This window comes from Gallus gallus, chromosome 3 (genome assembly GCF_016699485.2).
Source record: "Gallus gallus isolate bGalGal1 chromosome 3, bGalGal1.mat.broiler.GRCg7b, whole genome shotgun sequence".
NCBI classification, from domain to species: Eukaryota; Metazoa; Chordata; class Aves; order Galliformes; family Phasianidae; genus Gallus; species Gallus gallus.
In genome coordinates, this window is record NC_052534.1 from 16,999,296 (window position 1) to 17,021,063 (window position 21,768).

The 21,768-nt window shown below is 41.9% G+C and overlaps 1 protein-coding gene across 17 annotated transcripts in view; it reads left to right on the forward strand.

The window, feature by feature from the left end:
* ENAH (ENAH actin regulator) overlaps window positions 1–21,768 on the forward strand; it is a 131,836-nt gene that overhangs the window by 58,632 nt on the left and 51,436 nt on the right. The window contains exon 1 of one of the 17 annotated variants that reach the window (XM_046938384.1): window positions 4,819–14,957. The exons of 14 other annotated variants lie outside the window; for them this stretch is intronic. Coding sequence is in view for 1 of the 3 variants with exons in the window: in XM_040696699.2 (XP_040552633.1) it covers window positions 18,476–18,528 (53 nt within the window). In the remaining 2 variants the exon portion in view is untranslated. Of the gene's footprint in view, window positions 1–4,818; window positions 14,958–18,443; window positions 18,529–21,768 lie in introns of those variants that run through there. 2 more of the 17 variants (XM_046938383.1, XM_040696699.2) reach the window with 2 other exon arrangements.

The window sequence follows — 21,768 nt, forward strand, 5'->3', positions numbered from 1 at the left end:
CTTACTCCATCCTCTTCTAAGTTCAGGTATTTTTCTCAGCTTCTCTCTTTGGAGGTAGGAAGGCACAGAATTCCATTACCCTGTGGTTCTGATGCGGCACAGACTTCACAAAATGGCACTTGATGTATTTTTTCCAAGTATTGTATCAATGACTTCTATCTGAATTTGTATTCTAAAACTGCCCTCCTTATAGTTATTTCTGCATGCAGGATGTTTTCATGAGAAATACAATACAGATGTAAATTCTGTTAAGAACCAAGTCATAATATGGCATCTGCTACTTCTCTACAGTAATTAGTGTAAAACTCCAGAGTAGGAAATTACTTCTTTGATATTAGTTCTTAAGTAACTTTTGAAGACTTATTTGTTACGTTAGCAGGTTTTTACCAGTAGTTTGTACTTCTGGTTTTTTTGCGGGGGGATTCTGGTTAAATTCAGGAACCTTCCAAACCTGACAGCTGAATCCACTTCCCCATTCAGTGCTTCACATCCACCCTGACCTCAGAGAGGTAACCACTGGTGAATCAAACACTTCTGCAAGTCTTACCGATGTTCCTCCGTGGCCTGAGTGAGGTTCTGAACACCAGCTGAAAACACAGTGGTAGTGATCTTGGGTAAAGCTTTGCTGAGTCTCTGCTCAGGTTGGACTAGAACTTGTTCAGCATGAACTGAATGAGTACGGTCTTCTGCTCACAGCTACCACGTTTGGGGTTTTCTCATTGGGGACAAAATCCTATATATTCCAATGTGAAGCATACAAAACTGCAGTCTGTCTGTAGTACGTCATTTCAGGAGAAACTTCAGGTTTTCATTGGAAAGAGGTGTACTACTATAACAATTCATGTGGTTTAAAAACCGTCCAGGAAGCCTAGCGTATTGAAGAGTACTGTATGACTTGCAGTCAGTATATTCTTCTCATGCAATTTGAGCTAATTGTTCATAGAGCAAAATATTTTACTTGAAAATAATTTTCTGATTGAAGCTCTTTTGTTTTGTACCACGAGAATTAATTTCACTGAGATGTAATTAGCAGTAGTCATGGCTTCTGTGTCTAGCAGAAATACTGCCTGAAAAGATAGGAGCAGCTTGTCTTCTTTGTACCTGGCTTATTTGCATTTCATAGCAGGCTCAAAGTGTTGGAAGTACTGCTACTGTGTTAGCAAACTTTAATGTTCTGCATAGCTAGTTGGTAGACTTAGTAGATAAACCTGAAACTGATAATCATGGATTACCTGCTTCTCCAAACTTGCTGAATTCTCACTAAAAATTGTCAGTGTGGCAACTGCTTGATGCAGAATGGTACAAAAATGTGGAAACCTTTTAGTTTTGATTATATGCTGTGTTGCTGCAAGGTAATATTAGGGTTTTTTTTCTTGGTGGAGTGGCTTTAGTCTGCCCTATGCTGCTGAGTACCTCTGTTTGAGTAACTTAATGCTGGTTACCTTTCTATCAGATGCTAAACTTCAGATAACAAAGAACATACCAGAAAGGGTATGGGAGTGGGGTGAAGTGCCCATTCTTTTCATTAGGCTGTGGCAAGTGCTGTACAAGATTTGCCTCACTGCACTGAGTAAAATAGAGGGGTATGAGCTAAGTGATGGTGGTGGTGCTGCGCTTTTTCCAACAGTATGGCTTTCCATTCGGACGTGTGTTGCTTTTGTGCTGTCACCTGTGTCAAGGCCAGCAAAGGGAGACACGTGAAAATATGAAAGACACACTTGGATTTTAAACCTCTGTCAGTGGAGTTATTGACAAAACACATGCTTTGGTTTTGCTTTGTGGTGGATGTCTCTGTCAGCTCGACCTGCTAAGTGCACTCTCCTGGTGCTTGTTCTGGGATTGGAAGCGTGTATAGGTCATAGAATCATTAAGACTGAAAATGACAACTAAGATCATCTAGTCCAACTCAACCCATCCTCACCACGTCCCTCAGTGCTACATCTCCATGGTTCTTGGTCTCCTTCAGGGACGGTGACTCCACCACATCGCCGGGCAGCCTGTGCCACTGCCTCACCGCTCTGAGAAGGTATATTTCCTAGCATTCAACCTGAACTTCCCCTGGAGCAACATAAGGCCATTCCCTCTCATTGTAGATGGCCTCCAGACCATTGCAAGGCAATGTCTGTAGGTAGGGTTTGTAGACCAGACATCATGAAGGTGCTACCAAAAAATGTAATGGAATCAAGACAGTTTGATTGCTACCGGGTTCTAAACATCTGTCAGTGCATGCAGCCATTGTCCTTGTTTTGTGTTTTAGCTCTTAGGGTTTGGGAGCTTCGTTATGTTCGGTCAAAAGAAGTGTTGTTTATGGAGCTTACTATCAGATGTGTGCTGTGTAAATTTCAGAAGGTAATGACAAGTGATGATGTCTAGCACTTGCTAAAGCTGTACTTACTGCAGTCTTTTTAGAAATTAGAAGCAGAATCAATGGTTTTGTCTAAAGCTGCATATCTGATTTTTCTGTTGTTATCGTTGCAAATTCTGGAGTTAATTGAATGTCGTTTTTGAGCAACTGAATATGATGTTTTGGAATGCAGTTACAACTGTAAGGATACTGTTCTGTTCTTGTAAAGATTTTGGGGGTGATTAACTGGATAATTGCCAGCCAAACTATCAATCTGAAGTTTAGTTGGCATTTTAAAATTTCTTGATAGGCCTCGTTTGCAAAATAGGTCCTAAAATGGGAACTTCTGTTTTCTAGCTTTGTATCTACAGTAAGAATCTGTCAGCTTGAACCTCCTTGGAATCTGTATGCTTGAACTCATCTTCAGAGGTTGTAAGAAATGGCTTCAGGGAGCCCCTGGATGAGCATTCCTGCAGTTTGGGGAAGACTTGTGACGTGGCCTGTGCACTGCATGTGACTCTGGTGAAAAATGCTAGGATTATTTGCAGCTCTGTTTGAGATGTGGAATGCACCACATCTATTGTTAGCTCTCCAGCTGAAGCGAGAGCAGGCTTGTTTTTCTCTTTCGATGTCAGCTAGCCAGGCCTGCTGCCCTGCTGTGCAGTGCTTGAGTAGGTGAAGGTGCTGGCACTGGGGAGCTGCCCCGACTTCAGTAGCTGTGGGACAGATGGGATGTGGGAGACCGGGACTTATAGGGTTGGTTTCGGCTTTTAAAGTCTTAAGAGTACTGCAGGCTGTGTGTCATTAGGAGCCTGTAAAGTTCACTGTGTTCAGCTTTCCTTCTCAGCGTAGAGTGTCCTGGAAGTCTGAGTGCCCCTCCTGGCTAATTCCCACTGCTGAGATTAAGCACTCACTGTCTGCATGTGTGCGTGTGCCATAGGATTGAGGGCAAGATTGGTGCCATCCAGCCTGTAAATACAGCAGTTGCTAAACCAGATATTAATGCTGCGCTGCTGTTGCCTGTAACAGGAACAAATCATCATCTTTTTTTTTCTGACTTTGCAGTGGAAGTACTGAGCTCAGAATTTCATCGTGGAGTGCACGGGTCTGGTAGTTGTCTAAATACAGCCTCATTCTGTGTTGTTCTTTGAATTTCTTCCATCAGATAACGTGCTATTAGAGGGGCATGAAGCGGTGGTTTCCTGATGTTGCCTGACAGAGACCAGTGCTTCCAGGGACGTGGGTTAGGTTAATTGGTTTGGTATGAAACGTTAGATAAGAACACATCAAAAGCAATGTAGCACTGTATTGCATTTAATATCATGCATATAGGCTTGAAAGCTGTTCTATCTAAAATTAATAGCAAAAGGGAAAAAAAAAAAGCTTGGTAAGGTTTGTGCAGTGTTGATCTCCGTACAGTGCAACTGTTTGTTTAAACTGTGACTTCCTTCTGACTATTTTAAGCAGTAGAAAACAACTGTTAATCTGAAAGACTTTGCTTCCTATCTTAGATGCAGCTCCCTTGATAACAAAGCAAAGCAAGCAGGATGTATAATGCAAACAATGCAAATGTCAGTGCTGCAGCATTCCCTGTCTGTGGACAGAGGTAGGTTCTGTGTGAAGCAGCAGAGATGGCAGCAGCGCAGTAACATCACAAAGGAGACGGGCCCCGTACTCTGTCCTGACGAGCATGCCAGGCAATGGAAAGGCTTCAGCCCTTTGTAATTGCTTGTTCTATGTAGGATCTCCTTTTTCAGCTGACACTATCTGCCTGCAAAACTTTCTGTAACAACAAATGCTACGAATTGACTCAGTAAGTAGCCCTCTTTAATCTTGAGGGCAACAGGAACTGATGTCGAGTTGTGTCAGAAGTTCACAGTTGGTAACTAGCTTCTGTTTTCCCCTCATGCTTTCTTATTCTTTCATGGTATGTAGCACGGAATCGCACATCTATTTCTTTGCTAGGGAAGTGGAAAGGGAGAGCGATCCCGTTGCTCGTCATACCTCAAGGCCAAAAGAGCATTAACTTCCCTCAGCATAGATTAAGTGGATGTGCAGATTAAGCAGCTGAGACTATCCAAATAGCACCTTCCCCTTTATTCCTTTGAGCAAATGCAGGTTGGTGGTAGGAAGTAAAGATCTTTCTAAACATTTTGACAATTTTTTGGCAGGTGATTGCTCCAGTAGTTTGCAGTATTTTCTTGAAACCATTTCTTTGGAAGTATTTTTTGTGTATGCAGCAGAGAGGCAGTATGTATTGCATAATTTGTATGGCTGGAGGGAAAGCCTGAGCATTCAAATTTGTACAGCTCCTGTGTGTGATTTATGCTATGCAAGAGCAGAGCTCCCTTGTAGCTATTACTTCAGGTCCCTGTTCTGCTGCTGTACCACATTACATTCCTGACTCGTCTCATAGGTCAACACAGCTTTGCTTTTTTCTTCTTCTTTTTAAACTGTAACTAGGTAGCTGTGTTGAGAACAAAGCACGCAAAACTAAAGTAGAAATCCTGTGATATAGAGGAATGCTGCATTTGCAAGGTTAGTACCTGTAATTCAGAAAGGACGTTACAGAGTCTTCTCTGAACTTTAAATTCAGATTCCTTGCCTGTCAGGAAAAAAACCACAGGTTTTTATGATGTGGTAGAATCAGTTAACTCTTCTGCCTTGCCTCTCTCTCCTTATGAAGGTTATAAAACCAACCTGGAGGAAAAAAACGATGACCTCAGAAAATGGTTACAGTGGCAGCACTGAAGATGTTGTGATTTTGGTAGAAGAATTGTTTTACTTGAGGTTTTCAGTGCAAGTGCTGTTGCCTGGAGCCTGGGGGGGACAGGGAAACACACAAAAAGGTGGTTTATAGTATCATATTAAAAACCTAGTGAAATGCTTGAAAATCACCTCTCTTGCAAGTTGTTTGGTGGCTGTGACTTCCTTTTTCTACTGCAGTATTTGTGGGCTGCCATAGTTTGTGTGTCATTAATGTAACAATTACTTTGGGGATTTTAACATCAATTTCTGTGTATTTTAAGTCTTAATTAGACATCAAGCCTGAAAGTTTCATTAATTTATCCTTTGCCATGAATGGAAGTAGTACTTCAGTGATGGAAGGCGGGTATGTATTACAGAGGTTAACAGCCTGACACGGAAGGCAAGAAAGTGATGAGTAACCCTTCCTGCTTTGTTCTGGGGAATCATAAAGTGCTGTTTTAAGAAGTTCACATCTTGCAGGCACACAGAAGGTGTACTTACTTGCAGCACACTTCTCATTTTTGTCTGGCAGTTGGTAGCTGTAAAGAGTGAATGTAGCTGTGTGTAAGAAACGTAGCTGTGTTCTAGTTCATTCAAAATTAAATTAGGTTTCCATGTCAGGACCAAAAGCTGTCTTTATTTACATTTGTAAAGCTCCCATGGAAAGAAGCGGGGGTTATATAATTTAAATTTAGGCCAAACACTGTTCTTTTAGATGGTGTGGAGCAGCAAATGGTGCAGAAAAGGCTTTACTTGTCTTGTATGCTGGAATTAGGAGGAAGTGGCACATAGTGGGAATATATGCTCACCACCACAGGTTGTCTTCATAAAAAACCCGAGTAGAGCTCCATTTTAAGGAGGATGAATTTCTTAATGCATTAAAAAAATCTACCTTTTCTTTCATTTTAAAACGTGTTGCAAGTAATAGAGGTGATTCATTAACTCTGATCCATTTAACGTGCTTAAATTTAGCTATTATTTTCCTCTGCAGTTCTTTCCAATCAGCTAGCTGCAAAAATTAGACTATACTTTGGGTTCTGAATTTAATTTATATGTTTTTCTAGTTTTTTTTTGCCCTGGGGATTCCAACTTTGTGTTCCTCTTGTTGTTTTTAAGACGTGAATGGGCTGTAAGTATTCTGATTGTTTTCATTGGCACGCATAATGCCATCATCTAGATTAAAATATACAAATATTGCCATAAATCAAAGGTCCTACTAACGTGGTGGTGCCTATAAACGAGAAATGAAATTCTGTTATCGTAATTGAATCATTTGGTCTGTGCCATGGCTGGAGTGCCCCAGATTGGGTATTGGTGGGGGTTGGATGTGGCTGTGGCTGTCAGTGCCTCATAAATCTCGCAGAGAACTCCGTTCTTGGCTGTTGCGATTGCACATTGGTGTAGAGAAAACGCATTGAACCCAAACAGTTAAAAAACCAAGAGCAAGTATTTTTCCAATAAAAATCAGACTGGTGGGATTGTAAGTTGGATGTAAGATGGATGTAAGCTTAGAGACTTTAGGTAAACTAAGTCTAGACTACAGTACTATTCATTACATAGTAACTTCATGCTATGTCTTTCTCTTCAGAGAAAGTGCTGATGCATTGAAATTTTTCCTTGTAAGAGTTCTTTGCTGTTAGCAGATGTGTTATCAGCCAGAGAATGGCTCTGGAGGGAGCTGTCTGCCCTGCCACACCCTGACTGCTCAGCCAGGCTGCTGGAAACTGTTTCAGTGGATTCCTCAGTAACTCACCATTTAAGTAAGACACTTATTAGCTCTGTAGAAAGCGTTGTAAAAGGGTAGAAGTCCAGGCTTATGCTGAGTTCTAAACATGGAAGATGATTCAGAGACATTAGAAACTGAGTGCAACGCTTTAAGATACAGGACATAACGGTATGAAAGTGTAACTTTATGCAAAGATATTCTGAATAGCCTCAGAATCAACACCTCGGGGCTTTGCAGTGTGGCTTTCCTCTGCCGGACTCCTAAAATTTTTAACACGGGAGGCTGCTGCAGCATAACAAGCAAAGTCACAGTACCAAAAAGTACCTGAAGTACTTCTAAAAGTTCTGTTGGCAGGTATGGTTATGCAAACTCGGGCCACGTACTCACAGATGGTAAGTAGAAGTCACTGTTCTAACAGCAAGGACCTGTTGCCTTTCAGGTTGTTCCTTGAGTCAGATGGCTTGCAAGGGGCAGTAACTTGAGCAGGCACTGTGTGGGCAGCCAGGCTCTGTGTGCCTTCTCATGGCTTTTAGAAATGGCATTTGTTGAAAGCGTTACCCCTTTGTGTGTGCCGTAGTCAAACCTTTCAAAGCCTTACCTTTTCCTCACACATCTTGCTGTCAGGAAACGTTGCTGATATGTATGCAAGTTACAAGTTTGTCTAAATTTAGATCAGACGGTATTTCTAAAAACATGACTTCTGATACAGAAGAAGAGCATGGGTAGTACTTGCTCGATTCTAAGACAAAGAGCTTCCCTATTCACTTTCCTATGCAGTTCTCTTCTCTTGCAGACAGATTCGGACCAACCTGTTACAAAAGGAGATTCTGCATTCTCTTTTCATCTTATACGTGTTCCTGACACGTGTCATTCATGGAGGCTGGAACCTTTGGGAGCAGAAAGCACATTTCAGAATCAACTCCAAGTCCCACAAATGCAACCTGCCACAACCTGCGTTTTTTTTCAGGGAAGAGCAAGTTAAAAGCTACGCAGCCTTCAGCGATGTGTTGTTTGAATCTCATCATCGGGGTTATCCCAAGGTGTTCACAACTTACTCAGATACCGCAGCATTTCAATGGAGAACTGATGTCCGGTTTCTGGAGACAGTGGTCACGTTGATTGCTTAAGCATTTGTTGTTGCTTGAAATAGCTGTGGCAATAGGAACAGCTCGAGGAGAATCGGCAGTAGTGATAACTCCGAGTGTAACTTCAGGGTGAACTGCAGTATCTGCGAAACTAATGCATGTTTCAGCTGTGCTGCTGAGGTGAGCAGATACTGAATTGCCATAGTTGCCGTGCACCTGCGGTTATTGATTCTGGCTGCGGTGCTTGGTTTCGTATGACCACTCAAACACAATGGCGTGTTGTGAGGATTTTGGTAGCCACATTGCCAGTGCACTCCATGTGAAGAGAAGCTGTGTGTGCTCAGTAGTTTTGAAGCTATTTCGACTCCAAAGCTTTAAAAGAAGCAGATAAAGATCCAGACTGTTTTGAGGCTAAACCTGATTTTCCTTATCAGCTGAATCAAATATAATTTGAGTAACCACAGAGGAATGAGTTTCACTGGAGATCTTTGTAATGTGAGGCAACTGAAACTTAAATAGAGTAAAACTGATCAGTTTTACTTTTAGTATTACTGTATTGAAAAATGTTGGGAAGTGCAACAAAGCACCCATTCTTAGACCATTCAGGGACTGGTTGTTTCATTTTAAGGAAAGTTCTGCCTGAATGGTGGTGGGTTCTAGAAATAAAGGCTTGATGCTGGTGATTTGTCACTCCTTTCCCAGTCTTTCCTCATTTGTGAGGGCCATCCATAAGGATATAGTGAGGTGCAGAGCATCTTGTGGTTCTTAGTCATGCAGGTGCCTCCTGTGAAGGTAAAGGATTTCTGCTTGCTTCTTCCCCAGAAGAGCTCTCGTCTACATGCATTACACCATGTAATATTTGAAACTTGGAATGAGAATAGTTATCTCTGATAGCTTGTTTGAAATCCTGTGGGCTAATATGCTGCTTTTTTGACCTTGAAAACACACGTTTTAGTCTCTTTGTCAGCATATGGGAAATACTCTGGAGCTTTAGGTTGTAAATAATACCCCGCTCCCCTCTTTTTTTTTTTTCTTGATTTGCCAGCATGCTTGAAAGTCTTCAGTGTATTTTCTGGCAGACATATCTAAGGAGGCAGCACATTCTGCTTTCTTAACCATAAAGAGCTCATTCTATAACTTATTATCCTGGGACTCAGCATTAATCATTGGCCAACTTGTAATTTACCGGATGCATTTCTAGGCATGATTGAGTTTGAGGGACTGTTTATCCTGGGCAAATATACCAAATATCAAATCAGTTGGAGAAGTGTGACAGAAGCAGTCTTCTGAGGTTATAAAGCTGTCTTGTGTTGACAAGATATTCTGAATTCAGTGTGGATTTTTTTTGCAAACATTCTTTTTCCATTTCCTAAGCATCTTCTGTGAGTGTTCAGGTCTTGTCTCAGTTGAAATCTTACATTTTACTGCTGTGTCTCAGCTGCATTAAAGAAAGTTGGGCTATTCTGGTCATGGAAGTGTGGTGGGGTGTTTTTTTTTTTAAACTGCTGCAGATTTTGGGTGCTGTGGCCAAGGATGTGGTTTGGAGACTCAACTGACAGTGTACTGGTTGGGGTCACCAGCCTTGGCTTTCCTCAGGCATCAGAGTGGAGCCATGGCCTGGGAACACCTGAGCCAACTTCCCGAAACTCATTTGAAACATCAAATTCATTTGGTTGGTTCTTGCTCCACGTTTTCCTAAATGGTAACCTGATCAGGAAACTACATAGAGTCATAGAGTTGGAAGGGACCCATATGGATCACTGAGTCCAACTCCCAGCTTCACACAGCACCACCCAAAATCCAAACCTGATGTCTGAGAGCTCTGTCCAGATGCTCCCTGAACTCTGGCATTGGGACTATGCCCACTGCACTGGGCAGCCTGTTCTGTGCCCACCGCCCTTTGGTGAAGAACCTTTCCTTAATCCCCATAGTTGTTGTCTGGATGTGACATAACCAAAATTGTTTTATGTAAATGATCCAAGTTGCTAACTTGCATCAATGACTGGAGGGATGGTGTTCCTTATGAAAGGGCTGCAGATGCGATAAAAAGAGGCATGTGCAGCTCCTGACCAAAAATACTCTCTGATGTTTGCTCCAGGGCTGTCTACGTGCAGAGACACTGCTGAACTACAGAGCTGAGGAGCAACAGTCAGATTTATCTTGACGTGCCTAACTTTCTCAGAATCTTCTGTGAGATGATTTCACAATATTTCTAAATGGTATTTTCTGATGTTTCATTGCTGTTACTGGAAGGGGAATTTTCGTATTGCTTATTCTTGTTTGTGGATGATGGTATGTTTTTCCCCTGCATTGCATAGTTTGCTTTTTTTCTTTTGCTACCGTATGCCTTTTCTTGATGCACTGCTGTTTTCCCAGTTTTTGTCAGCAGATCATTCCTCTGTCTGGAGGGTACTATGAGCTACTCTCTAGAAGGCTAATGGCAGTTCTTCCTTTTCCTTTATTTACCTCCCTTTTACTGTTTACTCACATGATACTGTTTTGGATACTACAAACACACCGTTAATTTTTTTCTTTTGTCAGTATGAGTTGGGTAATGATGAAAGATAGTCCATATCTATTCTGTGTGATCTCTTGTCTGTCCTGATAGCAAGGTACTTATTTCTGTATATTCTCCTACGTGCCAGACTGTTACCGTTCCCACATGACCACCAGTGCTTTAGACTCTTTCGTGATGTGCTACTCATCAGTTGGCTTGTCACAGAAAATGGGAAGTGCTAAATCTTACCACAAGTAACTGGGAATGTAGGTTTTTACAAGCCTGTCCTTCATACTTCATACTTCAACTTTAGGGTTGGTTTGCCCTTAAATCATACTTGGTCTGTTGGTAGTAATGATACTGTTTAAATGGGTTTGGCTAGGCCCCTGCTGACATCTTTAGACCTTACAGTGTAAATGCTGGTTATTTAAAGGAGTTGAAGAAACTCCTTTCATGTATTTTTTTTAAGTAGTGTTTAATTTCTTTTTATTTTGTATGAAGGTATTCCCTGTTTTGTGCTGCTATATTTTGTTTTCACCTGCCTGCTGCATTAACTAAACACCTTTACCCAGAGCACCACTTCTTTGTAGTTCAAGCTGCTGCTTTACCTCTAGGAAGGCTTCTTTCACTGTTCTTTACCTGTTGTGTTAAAGGAAACACGGATGTTCATATCACATGCGATGGTATGCTGTGTCTTGTCAGCAGCATTTGGCCCGTACCCAGACTTCTCCAGTTGCTTCACATGCACACTTACACAAAGTATACCAAATAATTTTCTGACTCTTAGTAAGTAGGAGAGCTAGGATTCCATGCTGCTGCTTGTTATTGTATTATTTTCTTGGGATCATGTAGAAACATGGAATTGTAGAGGTTGGAAGGGATCTCAATGGAGATCATTCAGTCCAACCCCCTGCTGAAGCAGGCTTATTGCAGTGGGTTTTTATTTTGATATTTTCTTGAAAACAACCACTGAAGTTCAGTTGGGGTGGAGATGCACAAAAAGGTTCATTACTATCTCTGAGTGTCATTCATTACTAAAATCTGGGGTGGAATCAGCCCAGACTAAAGGGAGCTCTTACTATTGGGACTTGTCCATGTCTGTATGCCACTACTTAATTTAACAGACACTAGTTAAAGAACGCTGATGTCTCTGCTCACACATGGAGCTGCATTGCCACATCTAGATTTCAACACACACCACCTCCCTGCTCTGAGCACAGATGCTGCTGAGTGTGCCATAAGGAGAGCAGCTACTGACATTTAAGCTACTGTTTTTAACGAGGCCTGGATTGGATTAATTTGCCTAGGTCACTGGCAACCTTTGATGGCAGGAATGAAAACTGAAGTAACCGGTTCCTAAACCAAACCAGAAGTTTTCCTCTGGATTAGTCAGTGGATTCTGCTGACAGCATGGCTAGCCAGTTAGCTGGGGCTTCTTTCTGTGAAACATCCTTACTGTATGTTTTTGCTTTGTAGATTCCCTTCTGGTAAAAAGAACCTTCAGTTCCCCCAACTCATTTGTTCCTGCTACAAAACTGAATTTCAGTTCTTGCTGAAAACTGCATAGCACTTGTAAAGCACCTGTGTGTGAGGAGGAGAAGCTGAAGAGCTGCTTTGGTGTAGCATGTGCTGCTAAGAGCCTGGTTTGTGTTATCCTGACTGGCCTGCTGGTGGATGAATTCACAAGTGTGCAGTCTGAGATATGATTAGCCTCTACTTACTGTATGTGTAGCATGTAAGAGGCCCTGATGCAAGTCTTGAACACCTTTCTCTCACTAGTCTTGCATGATGGTCTTTAGGAGTTCTTTTTCCAAAACAAATGATTCTCTTCATAAAGGCACTGAGTGCTTTCCTTTGTGCATAGGAGGAGGGAGAGCGATCAGTTTACCTTTTTGCTTTTAAAGATGCTGATAAACATAACAAAGAGAAAACCAAACAGAAAAACTGATATGCTGGTTGATGTGTATATGTCAGGGAGGGTCATAATGGGGGAAAAAATGTTTAAGGAAATCATTTGCCAAAACACATAATGAATTTTTCTAGTGTTTTGTTTTTCTAGTGTTTTTTTCTAGTGTTTACATTTCATCACATGGTTTTTAAAAAGTGTGCTTGGACAATGGTTTCCACATAAGTGGAAGATGGATTATAATCTATTGGGGACCAGCAGAATGAGCTGTGCTTGTAGAGTATGCTTACACATGGTATAAAACTGATAGAATTCTTTTTCTGCTATCTCTATATCTGTGCACATGGTTGGTAGCGTTAAGGGAGGGTCCACCTGTTCTTGTTTGCTTACCTTAAGAGTAGCAGTTGATGAAATAATGTACTACATAATCTGGTTCTACCAGTGGTAGAACCCAAGGGATCAGCATGAAGCTGTGGCTGGGGACCATCAGGCTGTGTATCAGGAAGAGGTTCTTCACCAGAGAGTTGTGGGCATGGAGCAGGCTCCTCAGGGCAGCGGTCTGGTTTTCGGTGTGTGGCCCTGTGTAGAGCCAGCAGTTGGACTCCTTAATCCTTGTGGGTCTCTTCCAACTCATGGTGGGATACTCGACTGTAGCAGAACATAAGTGCTTAACACCTACAGTGTGGGAGTCAATGGAGTTGAACTTTTTTAGGTCATGTGCAGCCATAGAACGAGGGGCAACAGGCACAAACTGAAGAACAGGAAGTTCCATACTAACACAGGGAAGCACTTCTTTACTGTTGAAGTGACGGAGCCCTGGAACAGGCCAGAGAGGTTGTGGAGTCTCCCCTGGAGATATTCAAAGCCCACCTGGATGCTTTCCCGTGTGACCTACTGTAGGGAACTCTCTCTAGCAGGAAATTGCACCAGGTGATCTCCAGACGTCCCTTCCAACAGTTCTGTGATTCTGTGAAAATGCAATATCTTGTGAAGCCCCTTGTCTTGTTGCTTACCTGAAGGAGTGTTTTTATGGTGCAGGTAATTACTACCTCTTGTTAAGTCTATACCTGTTGCTGTCAGACTGATGTGTGTGCCTCATAGAATCACAGAATCCGTAGAGTTTGAAGGGACTTTTAAACACCATCTAGTCTGACTCCTCTGCAGTGAACAGGGACACCTACAGCAGCTCAGATGCTCAGAGCCCTGTCCAGCCTGGCCTTGAAAGTCTTCAGGGGTGAGGCATCCACCACCTCTCTGGGCAAGCATAGCAGTGTGTAACTGTAGTTTGAGTTTTTAAAAAAAGCAAAGAAGCAAACAAACCCTAAACCCCCCAACACTTAATAGGCAAGTAGAACCTGCCAATGCCAGTGGTATTGCCACTGAGAACCACAGCAGCTCCTCTGGAGCCACCCTTGGGGGAGGGTAGGAGTCCCAAAGCTTTTTAAGGAGGGAAGATACAAGATGCTCCCTGTGTGGTTTAAAGATTAAACTTCTGACTGTACTTAGCTAGAAGAGTATCTCTGGAAAAACCCAGCCCAGTAATAAAGGCTGTAAGGAGCATAACTTTGTCCTGCGGTGTGGCATCTAAAATATCTTAGCACTTAAATGGCTACAGAGAGTAACGTTTTAAATTAAAATAAAGCAAGACTGCCTGGAGAAGGTGGTTTCTAAAATGAGGTTAGAGCTGCAGAGGAAAGGTAGTACAGTGGCTGGTCTGATCTACAATTAGGATAACCACAAGAAATTTCTTGCTCCATAACAGCCATCTTGTATGATGAGAAAGGCATGTGGGATGCCTGCTGGGTTGTGTTCCTTTCATACTGCAGAACAGCACTTTCCAATAATTACTGCTGTATTAGCTGAACCAGTGAAATTCCTTGCGTAGATAAAGCTTTTTGGTGCTTTAGTTAACACAAACCTCAACAATGAGGGTGCTGATAAGGAGTCTTAATTTTCTGGCAGAATCATTCCTCAGCTCACCTCTGCATTATAGTTACAAAACCAAATACCTTATTACAGCACATAATCGGTGGATACATAACTCTGGCTTTGCACATGCATTTTGCAGTTGGAGTTGGTGAATGAGTTCTGTTTTATTTTGTTGCTGGAGAATAGTGAATGGCACAGGTCTCCAGCTTTTATACTTCTGTATTTTTAATACTTTCAGTATTACAACCTCAGAATAAAAGCCTTAACTGGCTATTAGCTGGCCTATTTGTGTGATGTTTTCTGGGTTGAATTTATACTTCACATTTAATGAGATGTATTTACTTATAATGATTTACTGGGGTAAGAAAAGATTAGCAGGAAGAAAAAATACAGTGCAAGGTACTATTAGCCTGTGCAGTACTTTGGGTTTACATGCTGCTCTCAATGCTATTTAAGGTATAGTGAATCCCACTCCCTAAATATGAGGGGGTAGAATAACTGGCATTTGTACCTTGACTATTAGAAAAAATGGCTGAACACCTCTTCCAGGTCTGACAGTAACGTAATAAAAGTGCCCTCTTTCTGGGCCTGTTTTTGATCTTATTGCTGTTCTGAAAACTTTTTCCTGTTTTTCTACTGAAGGAAGCTGGCAACTACTTTTCTCCATGCCTTAACAGGGAAAAAATACTTGTGTCAGAACTCTGGGGGACTTCCTGAACAGTGTGAGTAATACCATTGTGTATAATAGATTGTTTTATGCTATGCACGTAATATAAAACATAAAAATGTTTAGACTTTTGGGTAATATTGTCTGCATGCATAAGCCGTTCTGGAGCTGAATCTCGAGCCCAGATACACTTGGAAATTTACATGCAGAGAAATGGATTTGCTGAATAATTATCTGTGCTTGTGCACGTAGATGTACTCAACAGAGATGAATTGGCCTGATTGAAAGTTCTGAATTGAAAGGACTGTTGGGGTATATTGTCCTCCTACTGTTACTACATCACCAGTAGACACGATGCAGTTGCTTTTAAAGCTTGAGGGTAGAGGTGGGTATTGTAATGGAACAGAAGTTCAAGTGAATAGGAGTATGCCACTGGATTGCTGTAGATCTCGCTGCTTAATGGATAAAAACGTGTAAGGTTAATGTCGTCGTGAAATGGATGCAGCTTTCTGGTCTTAACATTCAGATTCTGTCTCAAAACATGAACATTTGAAAAGCAGAGAGGACAGCTGGGGAGGCGGTTGAACACCTTTGAGCTGGGAGCAGGAGTTCATGGCAAACAGTTTCTCATTGCTTAACTGAATAGCTCTCATTCAGGTCTGAAGGCAGATCTAAGAGACCTGCTAGGAGCCAACAACCAGCCTCCTAAAATGAAACACTGCAGTCTTAGGAAATAATTATGTTGTCAAGTGGTTTGAAATAGTAGAAGAGCTGCTTTCTCTGGAAAAGCTGTGGGTGATGTCACAAAGGTGTTGATGAGTTTTAGAAATTCTGTTGATTGCTTTTAGCTAGAGCGAGCATGCGTCATGTCTCAGCTGCTCCATATGTGTGCTTTGTGCTCTGAGTAAGATTGTTCCTTTTTTCTGCAGGGTAACCATCTTTTTGTTGAGTTTTGATAATAGACCTATTTGAGGCAAGACACGTTGAAAAATAGTCTGTCTTACTCAGAGATGATAATTCCAATGTCAGTTTATACTAGGTTTTCAGTGTGGATAAAAAAAACCCCTTCAAACAGGTGTTTAGAGCACCGGTATGCTTTAGTTAAGGGGGCTGTAGAGCTCCAGCTGCTTCCCTCTAGCTGCTCTTCCAAGAGACACGTGGAATAGCTGACATTGAGAAAATCAAACAGCTTCTACTTAATGGCTCGTGGTGCATCCAGCTCAAACCTATTTCTAGGACAGAGCGTTACATGCGTTGAATGTACAAATGTTAGTGTTAATTATTAACTAAATTGAATTAGTTACTGCAATCGTCTCTTGGTGTTCAAAGCTAAAAGTGGGTCACAGAGACTCAAAATACTTTTACGGTGAGTTCTAGCATTAATTTCCATATTTCTGCTCATACTGTTCTTTGTTTGGAGAAGAAAAGGACATTTTGCATAGAGCCTCCTAGAAGTAACCTGTCTAATTCTGATGGAGTTACAGTGGTGTCTGTGTTACAGGAGGGAGAGATCTGAGTCCCTCCGACAGCTCCTGACAAAGGATTTTCTCTTTAAATCAAGCACCAATACCATAAAACAGTAGCAGAATTTTTAAATGTCAGATTTTAGGAGATGCTGAAATTTTTGCTGTTTGTTAAATAGCACTATATGAAGGATAGTCAGAGGAAAAATGATCACAGGTCTGGCTGATTTATAGATTAATTTAAGTTGAATGTCATTAGAGTATAAAAATGAGTTTGTATCTAAGAGATCGGATTTCAAAAAGACACAACTTTGTACTTTGACTGAAGTGTATTGGTAAAATTTGCTGGAAGAAGTGAGGAATTGGGAAGGAGTTGAAGCAGGCCTTATAAATCAGGGGCTGAAATCTTGGCTGTTTTGCAGGGCTTCTAAAATGGCAGTGTGAGTTAACCCCTTCAAGGAGAACATCGGTAATGTATAGGTTATAAGAGCGAGAAATAATCAACTGTTTAAAAAGTGATGTTGAGAGATTAAAAGGTGTGGGGAAGAAATAGGAATTACTCAAAGTAAGGTAGAATTAGACTTGCCAAAAAGTAATTTGAATCTAAGAAAAGTGTATTGAGAAGCGTGTGTGAGGGGCAGGGAAAGAATGAGCTGGTCTGAATGCTATAGCAATTCACCCTGCTGTTACCATAGATCAGGGAAGTTCTTTCTGTGACGATTTTGAAGTAGAGAAGATATTGTTAGCCATTACGTGCACTTCAGCATACACACTTGTTGCTTTCTAAAGAGAAGAAAAATCAGGTAGGTTAAATATAGCACAAGACTAAGTTCCTGGCAGTTCCTCTATTTTAGGGAAGGGAAGGTATTTGAAGACCGACTTCAGAAAATTGCTGTGTTGCTTTGTCTTTGCTGCTTTGTTACTGCTGTGCTATACCATTGTGTGATATAGGGTATGCATTTTCAGAACATTAGAATTGCTAACATGATGGATATACTTACCCACTTTTGCAGTTGTCTATAAAAATGTACGTGAACTTAGTAACTGGTAACCATGCTTGTTCAAAATGTGAACTGTAATCACTTTTCTGTATTGTAGATTCTGGAACGTATCCTGCAGTGTTCAATAAATGCTGATTGCTGTGTAAACAAAACTACCATTCATGAAGGTGCTCTAAGTATTTTCTGGTTTGAATTTTTCCATGAGTTTATTGTGAACTTGCAGATAAATTCTGCGCCCTATGAACTACATCCATGTGAAAAAGCAGACTGCTCATTACCAGATTTTAGTATTTTTTTCTGGCAGGTCACGAGACAGATGTGTGCTGGAAGCGTATGGGAAAGGAATAGCATATTTGGAAATGGGGCTTTCCTTGTCCATTGTTTCTTAGCTTAGAGAGCTGATTTCCCATAGAAATGGGCTGCACATTTTCTTGTGATCTGTACCTGTGTGGTTTGACCTGAGGTCAGTTCAGAATAGCAGTAGAGGATGGCAGTGTCTTACTGCTAGTTGGTACCGGGGATAACGTGTGGCAAGAAGGTGAGTGAGAGGTGGAAGCAGTGACTGGTGAGGAGGAGGAATTGTCTGTGGCCTTGGTCTAGGGATAGGTACCTCACCTGGAAGCCTGAGAATAACACCTGTCTACAAATAGGAAATGGAGGAGTCAGTCATGTTAATCGTAGAATCATAGAATGGCCCGGGTTGAAAAGGACCACAATGATCAAAGAGCTTCAGCCCCCCCTTCTATGTGCAGGGTCGCCAACCAGCAGACCAGGCTGCCCAGAGCCACATCCAGCCTGGCCTTGAATGCCTCCAGGGATGGGGCATCCACAACCTCCTTGGGCAACCTGTTCCAGTGCGTCACCACCCTCTGTGTGAAAAACTTCCTCCTAACATCTAACCTAAACCTCCCCTGTCTCAGTTTCAAACCATTCCCCCTTGTCCTATCACTGTCCACCCTTGTAAATAACCGTTCCCCTTTCTGTTAAGCAATGTTTGTGGAGGAAATGATGTATGAGCAATTGCTGGAGCAAGGCAGGGGAGAGGAGGTAAAAGAGTAGGGTGGTTGCAGCAGGTGTAGCACAGTAGAAGTGAAACAGGAAAACTTTGGATGAGGACAAGAGGAAGAGAAAGTGGTTGTGAAGAGCTGTGGCACACAGAAAGGTAGGACTGATGTAATCTCTTTCCTTGGAGCAGTGAGTTGAAGACTGCTGTGATCAGCCCTGACAGGTATTTTTCTAATCTCTTTTTGAAAAAGAATCTCATGTGAAAGGGAATTGTACCAACTCCTTTGTTAACTGTCCGGGTGCATAACTGCACTTGTTACTAATTTCTTCTAATACTTGACTAAATTCCTTTTCTTATAACTTCCTAAAACTATTTTTCTTCCTTCCTTTTTCTGAGCTTGCAGAACAATGACTCACCTGCCTTTTAAAAAACACATTTCATTTTTCCTTCCTTATTTGGGTAGGAGTACTGAGTTCCCTCTATGTTTGCTGGGTACTTTTAGGGGGGGAAAAAAAACCAAAAACCAACAAAAAGCAAAACAAAAGGGGAGAGAGGAAGCAGTTTGGGATGTCAGTAGTGCGTATAAGATGTTTGGATGTTTGTCCTTCCGCTTTATTCCTGATAAGCAGTGTTTCATTTGAAACAGTGCGTCCACATTTCAGTTCCACTTCATTATACCTCTAATAGTTCTTGTAAATCTATTATTAAATATATATGAAGTTCAGGAAGACCTATAAATTGGTGAAGACCGAGAACTTTGATCTAAAAAGGAAAAGCATTGAGATGTTTACTTTCCCTTGGATCTTCCCAAGTCCTTCTATTCCACGTTTTTTGATGTTCTCTTGCTTGTTTCATCCATAGTTGAGAACTGTAGTATGTTGTTTCCCTTTCAGACTCACGGAGTTACTCTGCTAATCATAACATTCTAAAATAGCTTAGTCAGATGCTGTTTTAAATATACAGACATCTATTTTGTAGAACAGGTCAGTAATACAAATGTACAGTTCATTTAAACCTCCTAGCTTTAGACACTGAGCAGCAGGTCTACTAGTGTTTAAGGTCTGGCTTTGTATGCTACAGGAGAGGCTGGCTGAAACTGCAAGTGTGAAATGCACAGTGTTATTTTTGAGAAGAACATTCCAGTATAATGAGGTGTTAAGGCAGTAATTGTCATAAATAAGGTACTTCTGTTGAGATGTCCGCAAATCAGTAGGACCTCCTCAAAGGACTTTTTTTTTTCTTCTAGAACTGTAGCATATTGAGTCACGATGGGAGTCTTGGGAGTTCCTCAGCTGTAGTTCTGGGCTCAGTACAGTCGGTTGGGTTGCTCGTGGCCTTGTCCAGCTGAGTTCTGAAGTCTTCGAGGGTGGGGCTTCCACAGTTAGCTTCTCTGGCAGCTTGTTCCAGTCATTAACTGCTCTCCTGGTGCAACTTTTTCTTACCTGGTTGAAAGCTCCTTTTCTGTAACCTTTGGCTGTTACCTCTCATCCCTGTGGACTTACGAGAAGAAGCTGGCTGTATTCTCTATAATGAACTGCGGAGTAGTTGAGAATGGCAATTCCGTGCCTGCCTTTTAGCTTCTTCTAAGACTAAACACATGCAGCTGTCTCAGCTGCCCCTCATGCATCTTTTTCTCCGATCCCCTTAATGGTTTTCTGTCTGACTTGCTCTGGTTTGTCAGTCTTTCTTGTACTCAGGAGCTCTAAACTGGACATGATGCTCCAGATATGATGTCAAGTGCTGAATAGAGGGGCATAATCACTTTCTTACAGACAGGTGGTTACTTTATCCCAGGTGTAGTTTTTTGCCCCTGAAGTTTCTCTCAGCTGATTTGTCCAGCCTGCAGATTCATTTAGCATAGCTCTGCTGTCCTGCATATCTGCTCTCCCAGTTTGAGACAGCCATCCACAGACTTGCTGAGGCTGTTTCTTGGTCGTTAATGAGGACATTAAATAGTATCAACTTTTGATCTGAGTCGTTTGTCAGTAACAGCTTACCAGTTAGATTTCAAACTGCTCGCTGTAACCCTTTGAGCCTAATCAGCTAGCCAGCTTTTCTCTATCTGCTTTGTAGCCCACACATTCAGGCCCTGTCTGCTTAGCTTGACTTCAGGTACTGTGGAACACTGTGCCATAGGCCTTGCTGAAGTCAAGTTACATGACCTCTGTCATCATCTTGCAACAGAAGGCAATTGGCTTGTTCAGGTACAGTTTGCCATTGAGTATCCTTGCTGTCTGTGACCAGCTGCCACCTTGACTTCCAGTCAGTTGCACCAAGACCTCTAGGAGTATTTGTCCTATCATAGAATTGTAAAGTGGTTTGGGTTAGAAGGGACCTTGAAGCCCACCCAGCCCGAACCCCCAGCTGTGGGCAGGCCTGCCCCCACCAGCTCAGGCTGCCCGGGGCCCATCCAACCTGGCATGGAGTGCTTCCAGGAATGGTTCACCCACAGCTTCTCTGAACAGCCCATTCCAGGCTGATCTGTGGCTCCCTGGGTCTTTGTGCTTCCACTTGTTCATGAAGGTAACAATATGTGCCTATTTCCAGCTGTCCAGAAGTTCTTTTAATCACCTTTTAACAATGTTTATGACCTCACGACATCACACCTCTGAACCTCCACTTTTGCTGAGTGCGTGCTGTTAAGTTCAGTATAATTCTGTATCCAGTATGCTGAAAAGAAGCCCCAACTTAACGTCCCTTTACACAGGCATTAAGTACTCCATTCCTCCAGACTTCCATGAAGCTTGTGGACCTGGGAAGGCAACTTGTTGATAAAGTCTGGGGCTGACAATCTCTAGCTTTTCCTGTATTCTCTGCTGCTAGATACTCCTTCTTGTTTCTGCAGTGGAGCCCTGTTTTCTCTAATTCATGTTAATATATTAATGCAGTATTTAAAAGCAGGAGCACAAAGTATGCTTTTCACTTCTGTACTTTTATGTGGAAGTAAGTTTTTAAAAAGGCACTTCCTACAGGAATCATTGTAATGAGCTGTGAATTGCATTTCTGTGTATTAACAGTGGGGCTGTAATGTCTCAGTCAGAGATCAGCCACATCCCCTTCACACAGCTCTCTACATCGGAAGCATCCATTCCATTAAATGAGTAATGCAAAAATGCTACTATCGTACTATTCCAGGAGGAGCAGAGTATCCTTTATCTGGAAGCAAAGTGAGTTACATGATCTACAGCGATGGTAGTGTAATGATGGATTGTGTTGCAGAGTGCATTCAAGAGCTCTGGTTGCACTGGGAGCCTGGACTGTGGAAGCTATGATTTGTGCCGTGTGTTGAAAGTTTTAAGCAATCACGTAAGGTCATTTCTGTTAAAATATGTATAGAAGATGGGAAATGGGTGTTAAGTGTTTTTTTCACAGGAAATCATGAGCAACTGTCAATCT